Source organism: Choristoneura fumiferana, chromosome 3, assembly GCF_025370935.1.
Source record: "Choristoneura fumiferana chromosome 3, NRCan_CFum_1, whole genome shotgun sequence".
Classification (NCBI taxonomy): Eukaryota; Metazoa; Arthropoda; class Insecta; order Lepidoptera; family Tortricidae; genus Choristoneura; species Choristoneura fumiferana.
Window position 1 is genome coordinate 20,278,621 of NC_133474.1, and position 12,605 is coordinate 20,291,225.

At 39.2% G+C, this 12,605-nt stretch overlaps 1 protein-coding gene across 2 annotated transcripts in view; it reads right to left on the reverse strand.

The window, feature by feature from the left end:
- The window catches only part of LOC141426898 (uncharacterized), a 568,321-nt gene that overhangs the window by 131,286 nt on the left and 424,430 nt on the right, over window positions 1-12,605 (reverse strand). For both annotated transcript variants that reach the window (XM_074086147.1, XM_074086145.1), the window contains one exon: window positions 11,487-11,540. In XM_074086147.1, the coding sequence (XP_073942248.1) occupies window positions 11,487-11,540 (54 nt within the window). The remainder of the gene's footprint in view (window positions 1-11,486; window positions 11,541-12,605) is intronic.

A 12,605-nucleotide genomic window follows, 5' to 3' on the forward strand; every position in this document is an offset into this window, starting at 1 on the left:
ATGTGAACTACAAACTTAATAAATAAACACTTTGAATAGCGAATAATTGCAGTAAAAGTTAAAAAGGAAGAGGCTAGAGTAAATATTACAAAATAATATAAGAAAGAATCGTTAACGAGGTTCGGCATTTAAACCTTTGTTTAGAAACAGCTTACACAACTTATCAGTGCCGGAGTTTTTTAAACTCTTCTAGTTTCAATTAAGCGTCGGTTAATTCCGGTGCTAAGTGCTCGGTTTAACTCGCGACTTAATTTATCCCTCCCGCAATTTATTCCCGGGATTAATGTAATGAAAGTCCCGGGCAGGTCTCTTGCTAATTGCCACTCCCAATTGTCTAAACAAAAATAAACGGAGGCCTCAAGTCGAATTTATCTTCGGGACGGGTTAGGAAGCGATTACGTGTAAAGCGCGCGTTTGATTAACTCCGGCTTAGCTGGTGACCAAAAATGGGCTTTTCATTTTTGAATTTCGAAGCGACACTTGAAATTTCGAACTCAATTCTAATTTCAAACAACGCATAAACAATGAGGGCTATCGCGTATGAATTCGCCGCTATATGATTTTTATTTATTTATTTTAATCTAAACTTTGTTTTCACGCCCGTAATAACAGACTTTGAAACCCATACTTAAGACCTCACGCAACAGTGGCGCCATTGAATGAAGTATTCAAATACTGAGCTTGAGAATTATTAATCGATTTTTGTTTGACTTAGTTACGAGTTGCCACATAAAAAAAGTTGCCTAATTAAAAGCAAACTTTGCTCGGAGCTGCGAATGAACGAAAAACACGTATGTTGCGTAGAAAAGGGTTCGTTTTATTTTGGCTGAGCAGGACGGGTAAGTTTGTTCGTAAGTAACATTCTAGTAATCCACACAAAGGGCGGCACCCACGCGCAATACAATCAGCGTTACACGGGTGGCAGCTGCGGAACCCTAAATTACGGCTCACTTAGCCGTAAAGAAGGGTTCCGTTGCAGTAAAAAAGAAGAAAACAACGGTCCGAATTGACAGTTTAATCTGGAGTAAAGGGACGAATGGGAAAATGCAGTGACGCAGAAAAAATCGATAGTGTGTCTTCGGGCGCTATTCAAAAATTGTAGACGTCTATTTCTACGTTATGAAACCCTGCTATTGAGCTTGCCCCAACAACGTACTATTCAAACGGCATGGTAAATAACACAGTTTATTCCGTAATAATACGTCATTACGGCACCCCGTTTTATAAACTTATCAGTTAATATCAGTGTAAACTCGATATGGCATGTATTAATTAATAATGATCTGAAGCGCGCGAGGTCGCTTCGGAACTTAGTTAGCTATTCCCACGTTTGTGAGTTGTTTTAATAGGCATGTTCACATGTTATTTATTACTGGCAAATCGGCCAGTGTCATTATATTACGCTGATTTAATAAAAAAACAATCGATTTAGAAATTGAAGGACCATGCAAGCTTCTTTGTGCACTGGCCAGTAACTCTTTCACGAAATAGTTTCATAAGGACGGGCATTCTTATTTTGAATTGAGTCTTTAAAGCTGTTAATGAAAATGAGTATTATGGATAATTTTATTATGTATATTTTTGACGATTTATGAACTAATACATAGGTAGGTATAAAACTTAAAGCCGACTAAGATTGGTTTTATACACAGATAATTTATTCATTCCATTTATAAAGTTGACCTGGATATTTAATGAAAAGAATTCGGCTAATCATAATCGTGTAGAACAAAATCATTCACCGGGCATTGTGAAACTTCTCTACATTGCTGAATGAATGGAATGGCACCATTCAAGCTTATGACTCCAATGTCATTGTTACTGCCCTTGATCGATGTAATATTTTCAAATGAGCTCATATTTTATTGCCCGAGTTCAGCTTCTTTTAGTTGTTCGTGTCATGTTTATAAAAGTAAATAAATGAGGATCATTTTATTGGTTCATTTGTGTTCAAAGTACAAAGCACAACAAAGCGTACATATACATCTGATGCGCCTCTATTTCTAGGGCCAATGTCAGATATTTTTGCTCACTCCGCTGTGGCAGATGTTAATGCAAGTGGCTGTACGTACGGTTTGTAATTTTACATGGGCTTTACACGTTACTAATAGAGTAATGAGTAAGTATACGTCGGTAGGCTGAAGTGGGACTGGACCGGCCACTTCTGCTGCATGCACCGAGAGTGGTCACTTAGTGGATGCCCCAAGATATGATGGCTTTCGGCGCTACGCCGCGGGAGGCTAAAGGGAAGGCGGCGGGATGACCTAGACTATCTAGCCAGATATAAAATACAAGCAGGGCGAGTTGGAAGGGAAATCTTCGCCCAGCAGTGGGGTATTGCAGGCCAATAAAAATAAAACGTAACGCAGGAACTAGTTTTGGCACAGACTCTAGATTAAGATTATTGATGAAGTAAACGTCCCATTTCATTATTATTCTCATACGCAGGCATTATTTTGCAACAAGTAGGTCAATAGTGGTGGCCTAGACGAGAGCGAATATAACGGCTCGAATATACGCTGATACGAATATTTGCCGAAGAAAGTGAACAAACAAAAAAATATTCATGATAGCATACATTATTTACTTTGGTACGGCAATGGACACCTAGTTTATTTTCCCGCCGCACATGTTCTTTCATTAAATATTCTGTTTCATAAATTAGGTAAGGTAGGTACAAAAACACATTATCTGAAGCTCAAAAGCTCATTAGATCAGTAACAAGTATTCTAAATTCGAATCAATTTGAACTGAAAACATTTATTTTTCGATTTTATTTTAAAAAGGCAACATTTCCATTTAGCCAGTACGGAACGCCTGAATTCTTAATTCAATTACGAGCGCACGATGTTGATACTCAGCAGAGTTGGTAGGTATTTTATAGTGTAACCGCTGTTTATACGATGAGCCGGTACCGGCACGTGTGAGCCGACCGACGCACGTGTTGACGCTACAATAACAAACCGATCAAAGACCTTGTTTGATGCTGGCTGGCTATTTAATTTCAGATTTTGAATATGTTTTACCATTTCTAATAATTCTGTGTTTGAATTTATGTCCAGCCAGTATTACTTGGAAGGCATTAATCGCAGTAACGAGACGCTTAAGACGAGAAATAAATTCTACAAACAGTACATTTCCTGCTGTTAGCGCCAAGTTTCATTTCTCTGTGTACCTACTTTGATTACAGTCTCTTACGGAATGCTAATTGGACACAATCCTTTAAACACCCTTGTTGGTCCTTTGAGTTTGAACTCGACAAAAATATTTGACAATTACCAACTTAACTCGTCCCCTATCTTACGTTTGTTGCTAAAGAACCAACACGAGGCCGTTCAAATACGGGTGGAGAATTAACGTGGTATCGGCCTCGCGGGACGCACGGCAGCGGAGGGGTCCTAGGAAGACCATAAGAAAATACTCGTGATTTAAGCGAAAACTGACTCTATTTCACAGGTAGCAGTGTTTCGGCGTGCGAATTATTTTCGTGGGTCATTCTGCCATTCTGTGGTATGATCCCTTTAGATTTCTGTCCCCCTGGTAGCTTAGTTTTGTAGACGTTCTTTGAATGCTGTTAATTAGATTTTTTTTGGAGCTGTAACAAAGCTGCCGTTTGAATGTCGTCTAATAAAGTCATTTTAGTTTTAAATAAATTGTCGTAATTTACTGAAAATATTTTTTAACATGTGGAAATTTTGTAGGTAATTCACCGGTTAGTACACTACACTTGTTACTGTGACACTACATTCATAGTAGTCTATAGTGGAAATACCAGGAGCTATATCAGGTAATAATAACCTAACCAACAAAAAAGTTGGAAAACCCCGACTTTGTCACTTCACAGTTAAATATCTCAAAAACGGCTGAACCGATTTTGATAAAACATGTCTAAAAACCATCGCTAGAAAACTTGCTTTCAAATATAAAAAACCGCCTTCAAATCGGTACACCTGTTTAAGAGCTACGGTGCCACAGACAGACACACATAGCGGTCAAACTTATAACACCCCTCTTTTTGCGTGAGGGGTTAAAAATATATCTAATGATGTAGGTAGGTGTTAAAATAGTATGAAATCTTGGATTCGTAAAAAATAATTCAAAACTTTCATGCATGACTAAAGTGGTTTCTAATTAAAAGTTATTTTTTTTTTAATAAGCTTCTATTTCTATTCACTAAAACGTCAAAGTATGACAAAGCGTTTTCACTATTATTTAATTCCACATTGTCTTACTTTTAGAAAACACTGTAGAATTATTTTATAATCCACTTCTAAAAACCGTAATAGAATGCACCATAATCCTATCTTATCTTGCTAATCCCAACTTAACTAACCTCTAGCTACCAGGCGCTCAGAATCGACTAGGAGTCTCAACCCTCAAAGTTACATCGACAGATGTGTGCTCCCCTGTGGCCACTAGTCTACGTTTTTTAATACGATTGAAAAGGTTGCGTATTTTGTGGGAAAGAGAAGAGTTTTTTTTGTAATATTGGTAAACAAACGGATACAATCATGTTTTATATGACGTGATAAAATATGGCAAATGAGCTCATTTCACTCGAAGCAGTGCATCACCAGAGGATGGCACAGTTATTGTACTAAGAAAGAATATCGCAAAGCAAGTTAATTTTTATAACAAACTAGCTGGCCCCGCAAACTTCGTCTGCCTTAAAATCAATTTATATTGTGTACCTTATTAGCCATGTACTTTTTTTATAGTGAGGAATCAATGCGAGCACGCAAGCGAGGAGCAAGCATGCATGCAAGCCAGTATGCAAGTAACCATGCACGCAAGCGAGCATGCAAGCAAGCATGCAACCAAGTATGCAAGCAAGTATGTATGCAAGTAACAATGCATGCAAGCGAGCACGCAAGGAAGCATGTATTCAAGCAAGCATGCAAGCAAGCATGCAAGCAAGCACGCAAGCAAGCATGCAAGCAAGCATTGCAAGCAAGCATGCAAGCAAGCATGCACGCTAGCGAACATGTAGGCATGTTACCAAGCATGCATGCAAGCAAGCATGCAAGCAGCATGTACGCTAGCGAACATGGAAGCATGTAACCAATCATGCAAGCAGGCATGCAAGAATGCAAGCAAGCATGCAAGCATGCACGCTAGCGAACATGGAAGGCATGTTACAAGCATGCATGCAAGCAAGCATGCAAGAAAGCATGCACGCTAGCAAACATGGAAGCATGTAACCAAGCATGCAAGCAGGCATGCAAGAATGCAAGCAAGCATGCAAGCAAGCTTGGAAGCAGGCATGCAAGCTTGGAAGCAGGCATGCAAGCATGCAAGCAAGCATGCAAGAAAGCATGCACGCTAGCGAATATGGAAGCATGTAACCAAGCATGCATGCAAGCAAGCATGCAAGCAGCATGCACGCTAGCGAACATGGAAGCATGTAACCAAGCATGCATGCAAGCAAGCATGCACGCTAGCGAACATGGAAGCATGTAACCAAGCATGCATGCAAGCAAGCATGCACGCTAGCGAACATGGAAGCATGTAACCCAATCATGCAAGCAGGCATGCAAGAATGCAAGCAAGCATTGCAAGCAAGCATGCACGCTAGCGAACATGGAGGCATGTTACCAAGCATGCATGCAAGCAAGCATGCAAGAAAGCATGCACGCTAGCGAACATGGAAGCATGTAACCAAGCATGCAAAGCAGGCATGCAAGAATGCAAGCAAGCATGCACGCTAGCGAACATGGAAGCGTGTAACCAAGCTTGCATGCTAGCAAGCATGCAAGCTAGCATGCAAGAAAGCAAGCAAGCGAGTATGCAAGCAAGCAAGCAAGCATGCAAGCTGGCATGCAAGCAAGCATGCAAGAAAGCAAGCAAGCGAGTATGCAAGCAAGCAAGCAAGCATGCAAGCGAGCATGGAAGCAAGCAAGTCTACAGAAATCTAGGCTATCTACACTAAATATAATGATGTAGAAAACTTATCTGTTATAATTAAAATTCTGGTGATGATGCCGCATATGATGAAATTATTAATTTTCACTACCTAATATATCAGAACAGATTTTTTTGGGTACTTTAAATATATATAATATATATATTAATTTCACCAATGGTATTAATTTCACTTTGCCATTTGCGCAACACAATCCAGCGGCTTCATTTTTGTACTTCAATGCCTTACAATATGGGCAAACTGAGTTCATAGATCCAATAGCAACGCATTGGTAGGCACTGTAGTCAATTGTAACATTGTAATTGAAAGCAGCTCGATTAAAACTTATAACATTATTAGCTGCATTCAGCTCACGCACGCGCTCTGCACGGGTTTGTGCTATCCGAATCCTTTCAATTTCATTTCGCTCTTGACGTTGCTGGGCTGTTCGATTACTCTGATAATTAGCTTGGTTTGTAGCATTTCGAGTTCTTCGACCCAAATTGCTTCGCCCTCGTCTTATAGGTGGCATGAGTATAAATAGATTAAATCAAAACACAAAATAAATCAACCAGTCAATGTAAATTGAGGAACGTAAACAAATTTGTTTTTAAATAATTTATTGAATCAGGCGTTACTTTGCGGAGGTCCATATCAATGAACTAAAATAATTTCCTTGCTCACCCGCGACCTACGATAGCTAAGCTTATGCAAAATATGCGTGTTCATGCAGTTCCTCCACCTCCACACTGTAAGAACACACACAAATCACACAAACCCATCCATCACCACCACCACACTACACTCGTAAGGTCGCGGGTGAGCAAGGAAATTATTTTAGTTCATTTAAATTTGTTTTTGTTATTATTTAGTAGGTAGTATTAAGGTACCTACTCATGTCATAAAACTCATTTCTCGGCAATCTTCGTTCCACTTTAAACGAAAAAAGTAGTGTACGAAAAAAAATGGAGAAAACGTCCCTATTTCACACACTATAGGTCCAAACATCTTCCAGCCAAGCAAGCAAGCATGCAAATGCAAAATAAGGGGGATTAATAAAACAAAACGCCTAAATAAAATTGAGTAGCAAACATTCACATCACTCCGCATTTTACTAAAACCCACAGGTGATGCATTAATTACCGCACTTCCATACTCGCATTTTCTTTTTCCCAGCAATTTTTCCAGTTTTTCTCTTCATAAAAACCTTCCCTGGACTTTAACGATGATATGAAAAAAAAATAGCTGAATTGGTCCAGCCGTTCTCGAGTTTTGCGCTTAGCAACACATTTTACGATTCTTTTTATTATATAAGATGATATTATCAAACCCAAACCATTATCATCCTCAACTCAGCCACACATCACACTTCTGTACACAAGTCTCCTCTCAGAATAAGGGGGCTTGATCCGTAGTTTCCACTCGGATCCAGTGCGGACTGGGAACTTCACACACACACTTCCCTTCGCAATTCTTCCCATAAAGATCACAGTAAATTGCAAATATTTCGCACGTAAATCCCGAAATAGTCAAGAGGTGCAAAAGTGAAAATTCAATTCATATAAAAATAATTAATTGTTTGAATCCCTTTTACTTCCAATTAGGAAAATTGTTTCCATTGCATAAAACAATATGGATAATTAAAGCTTGTCATTCCATAAACCCCAGCTTCAAATATTTAAACTGAGACAATAAATATATTTCTTCCTTTCTATTCGAGGTTAGCAATCCGAACACGCATTTACCCGTCACAGTCACCCTAAAGCCAGTCCCACACGGCATCTTCAGTCATTCGAGCGAGATCCGTTTGACGTTAGCCACGTGCGGGGAGCCCTTAATAAGGGGGAGCGACACGGAATCGGCAGATACGCCAGAGCCGACACGGTGTGGAAAATCGGGGCGTTGGAGTGGATTTTTATAAAATTGGACGTAAGTCTCAAATTCATGACGCATGAATGCCTATGCCATTTAAAAAAAAACTGAACGTCGCATCGTGTAATGTCGGTGACATTTAAAAGGACTTCTCGAAAACAGAAAGATCTAAAACCCACCGCTAGATTAGATCTACCCTAAAGTAACGTGAGATGTGACAAAAAAATTGACAGCTGTCGGCGCACGTTAGCGAAGATAAGTCTTATTTCTTACATTTACAAGTGTTACTAGGTTTTTCCAAGCTCGAACAAATACTAACGTATTTATAAAGTTTTTTTTTCATGCATTGCCTAGCAATGGGTCAATATTATCGGTGAATATAGCTTCTTGAAGGTGATCGAATCTGTTACATTACACACCTAGTCTCTAGAAATTATAAAATTTACAAGGAAAGCTTAGATACATCTTACAGACTGGCTGAAACCCACAAAGTCGTTTCTGGGAAATTACATAATTTTTCATAACAAAATCCCAAGTTACATTACCGATCTAACAGATATGTAATTCAAATCCATTGTCAAGAAGACGTTAATATCTATCGAGTACTTATTTTATTATAAAGATAATGATACAATGATATGTTTATCCTGCGCAAGGATGGAAATAATTCCTATCCGCATAGGCAATCCCTATTTCAAAAAGCGTATACCTACTGTGTTAAATATGAAGGTAGTTGCGTTAAATACTTGCGATGTTAAGTTACGTTTTTGAGTTTTTCAATTTAAAACAATTAAAAATTTTTGGTGTTCAATATAGATTTTTTTCTGCAAAATAAAATAAAGCGTGTTCCACATGGATGTAGACTTAAGTCGGCTATAATACATCAATAGACACTTTGACCTACTTACTCCATATCACCCCGTAAATTAAGGGATAAACTTTTTAATTCCACCCCCATTTGTAACCAGGTTATCTGACGGATGAACCGGCCGGGTTTAAAAAAAAGATAAGCGTATCGCTGCTATTTGTCCCGGTTATTTATTGGCCGGTTGCTTGAGTTATCACAGGTTAGGTCAGTTCGAGTAATATTAATAAGTTATGTTGGTATCCTAATTAGGGATTCGTGATAAGTGATAATGATAAATTATGAACTTGGTGTAATATCATTGTATTATAATGTTGTCACAGAGTTGCTCAGTGAGCAAAGGAGAGGGCTATGCTCGGGGTTGCTCAACAGAACCGAATCAGAAATAAGATGCGTAGAAGAACGAGAGCCACCGATATAGTCACGCGAATTAGCTCGTTGAAGTGGTAGTCGGTAGTGGGCAACTGGGTAGGCCAAATAGCTCGGAGAACAGATGGCCCATGGGGCTGAGAAGATCTCGAATGGAGACCGCGGATCGGCAAGAGCAGCGTAGGGGGGTCCATCAACGAGATGGACGGAGATCTGGTGAAAGCCGCCGGTTTACAGCGGATGCAGGTTGCTTCCAACCGATGCAACAGGAGGTCTATCAAAGGTCTATGTCGAAAATTGAACGTGTTGCGGCTGATATGTCGATGATGAATGTATTGCTTAATTCATCCCAGAGCAATTAAAAAGGGCACCAAACCCCTACATCAAGTTGACTGCAAACCTCGGCTGTAAATGATATTTGGTGTAATTGCGTTCAGAGGGCTTATAGGGGTGTCTTTAATATAGCAAGGGTTGCTCAGTTGGAATTAGTATCATTGTAGTAAATATGAGTAGGAGCACCCTTCACGTAATCGTACGTTGAACTATTCCGTTTTAGATTATGCGGTGATCGTATACTGTTCAACACAAATACGATCGTTTGCGTCCAAACTTAGACTAGTGAAGAAAGCGACTCAATTTTAAGACCTTTTAGCAAAACTCAACTCAGGTACTAATGTAAGTAGTCGTTTAACCCTTTAGTCTTCAATCACACAACTAAAACTAATGACTAATGTAAGTCAAAGTCTCTTATAAAATAGTCTAAAAATCAAAGTCTTTACTTGAAGGGTTAAATGGATTTAAAGAACTAGCTTATTCGCATTCGGCTCGCAAGTCGGGGGTAGTTTTGTAAGTGCGATAGCATTTCTATCGAGATGTTTTCATACAAATATTAAATAACATTAGAGTAATATTAACAATCAAACAAGCCTATCCATTGTATTTTAGGCTATTTAAGATCTTGAGGTATATTTAATAACACGCACGAGCACGACACAGTTCTTTAAGAAACAGTACGAGTCGTTCAGTCTTTAGTCTTCAAATATATTTTTTTAATTTAATGGTAATTGATGGTTATCGACAGTAACTTCTGAAAACATTCACTGTAGGTATAATGGTTTCTCAAGAGCTCATTTTATCGTCAGACGGCACATGCGTTCTTTAAAGATAACGGAGAAAAGAGTGCGTCAAGCGAGGGGGCTGAGTGGCAGCCTAAGCAGCCTTCGCAAACTTGTTTGTCTACGCTACCCCATTGTACCCTCCTGGCTAATTCTTACTTGTCTCTACCCCCGTGCAGTACGACGCGTCAACAACACTAAAACGCCTGCAAGAACAAAGAACGAAAACTTGGAAATCAGTTCACCTTTTCGTTCATAATATCCTTCCGGTGCCGTTATAATAAATTCAAACAAAAGACAAAACGGAAAACCGCGGCGTGAACTTTGGAATCGAGGTCCGAAACCCGCGTTAGGAAGTCAGGAAGGAAAGCCCCGAAAGTTCGCCCGAAAAACCGGGAAAAACCCGAAAATTTAAGCTCAACATGGTTCCGGCCTAGGGCGCGGTCCGATATTATTAGAGGCTTTCTTTTATGCCCTTTGTTATAGGCCTTCCGTTATTGCGCTCGTAGGTGAGAGATGTCTCGATAGCGCATCGAGCAATCTGTCGCGTCGCCCGCATAATATGGATATAATGAGACTAAACAACATTTAAAACTTTCCTCCCTTTGACGCAAGAAACAAAAGAAGCCGCTCTAATTTATGTTTTTCTTTCAGTATCCTTCAAAGCGCAAAAAAACCTCTTCAAAAGTCATTGACAATTAAGGACAAATACGAAAATAAAAGGCCGGGAAGTTTTTACGGAAGGGAGGGGCGGAATAATTAGTCGGCGCGTTAGGCTCTGGGCGAAACATTCCGATACATTGCTGAGTCGTAAAGAAGGAATTTTATTCGGGACGCTGTTTGAAGGGTGCGTCCTGCTGCAAAGAGATTCCGTAATTTGTCCTCTCTGAGTGATTTTCCGGGATGATCAGAAAACAGATGGTGCGATATTGGAGATCCTAGTTTTATGTAGGCCGTCGCAGACGGCATGGACCGTTCCGGATAGTCGTAAAGCAAAAAGCGGAATTTGTCAAAGGGGCCCGGGTATCGAGTATGGATTTGCGTAAAAAGACCGTGCATATGATACGAATATATCAAGTGGTCAAGACGAATGGGAATTGACTCCTTAAATAAAAGCGGGCGAGCCATTTCGACTATAACTTATCCGGCAGTATAAATCTAAAGTGGTAGCCGTAGCCAGTTTTATGGACGGAAATTTTTTAGCAAACATGTAACAGCCACTTTCCTAACTAACTTGAAACTTGTAGCTGCAAGTAGTGGAAAAGCATTGTTTTCTCGAGAACGTTTCCTCGAGCGTAGCAGACTGTATTCCGCAAGATATCGGATCGGATTGTTTGTTTAAAAGTGTAAATAGTGTGCTTACCGTTTCAGCCATTTTCTGTTGATCGTTGCAGTCATGTAGTTCGTTGTCTGTCCTCTGAAATAGAAATAGTTCTGTTTAAAAACAATTTAAATATAGTTTATAGTGAGAAATACCATGGGAATGTTTTTGTAAGTGACGATGAGATGATCTCTCATCACAAATACTTCATACTCTCAATTTTTAATGATTCGCAGTAATTGATGCAACTGAGTCGAAATATAAGGAACTCGTATAACGAAGTTACTACGTACCTACGTGCTGTAAATCTAGTACAGATGGAGTCAATAATTCCTTCCAATCATTTTTTCTCAGAAATGAATAAGAATAAGAATGGTTTATTGGCTGATAAAATAGATATATTTATCATGCTACTTTAGTCAGCCTAATAGGTATTGTAAGAAAGTGTAGGGGAATGCCACGTAATAATTGATGTAGAGTGATTAACACCTATGTTAAGATTTTAAATCGATTTTTGTTTATACTACTACACTCTCTATATAATTTTGATCGTGGAGGTTATAACATCTCAGTGTGATGGATGATAGATAATAGGCACTTCAAACTCGTGGTTTGACATTTGGTACTAATAAATAAATGTACCCTATTTATTTAATACAAACACGTCACTCATTGATGCAATAATTAATAGACACGTCAGCAGCATTCGGAAGTAGTGCGTTCCGAATTTTCACGATGGGAACGGATTATCCACTACACCAGGACCTGTTGTACTGTACATACATCTGCATACATTTCCTGACTTTGTTACAAATAAGCCATTATGTTTGTCCTCCTTTAGGATCTCGGTTTCTTAAACCCTTGCTGCCAATCACGGGTAGCATTTGTCAAGAAAGGGCTCGAAATAGCTGACATTTGTCAATTCAATACGGAACCCTCCGACACCTGGGGTTCTGTACTTTATAACACAGAACTAAAATAGTAGTACAAGTAAAATATCCATGTACTTTTATAATTTGAGATGGTAAATTGGCGTCTGAGAGTTTGTGAGAGTTTGAAAAGGGTGTACACAGGCGTTTCACGAGTTCATGAAATGTTTATGATGTGCAAACCAAATACAATACGTATAAATAAACACTTCGAAGCTGCAGGGCCACTACG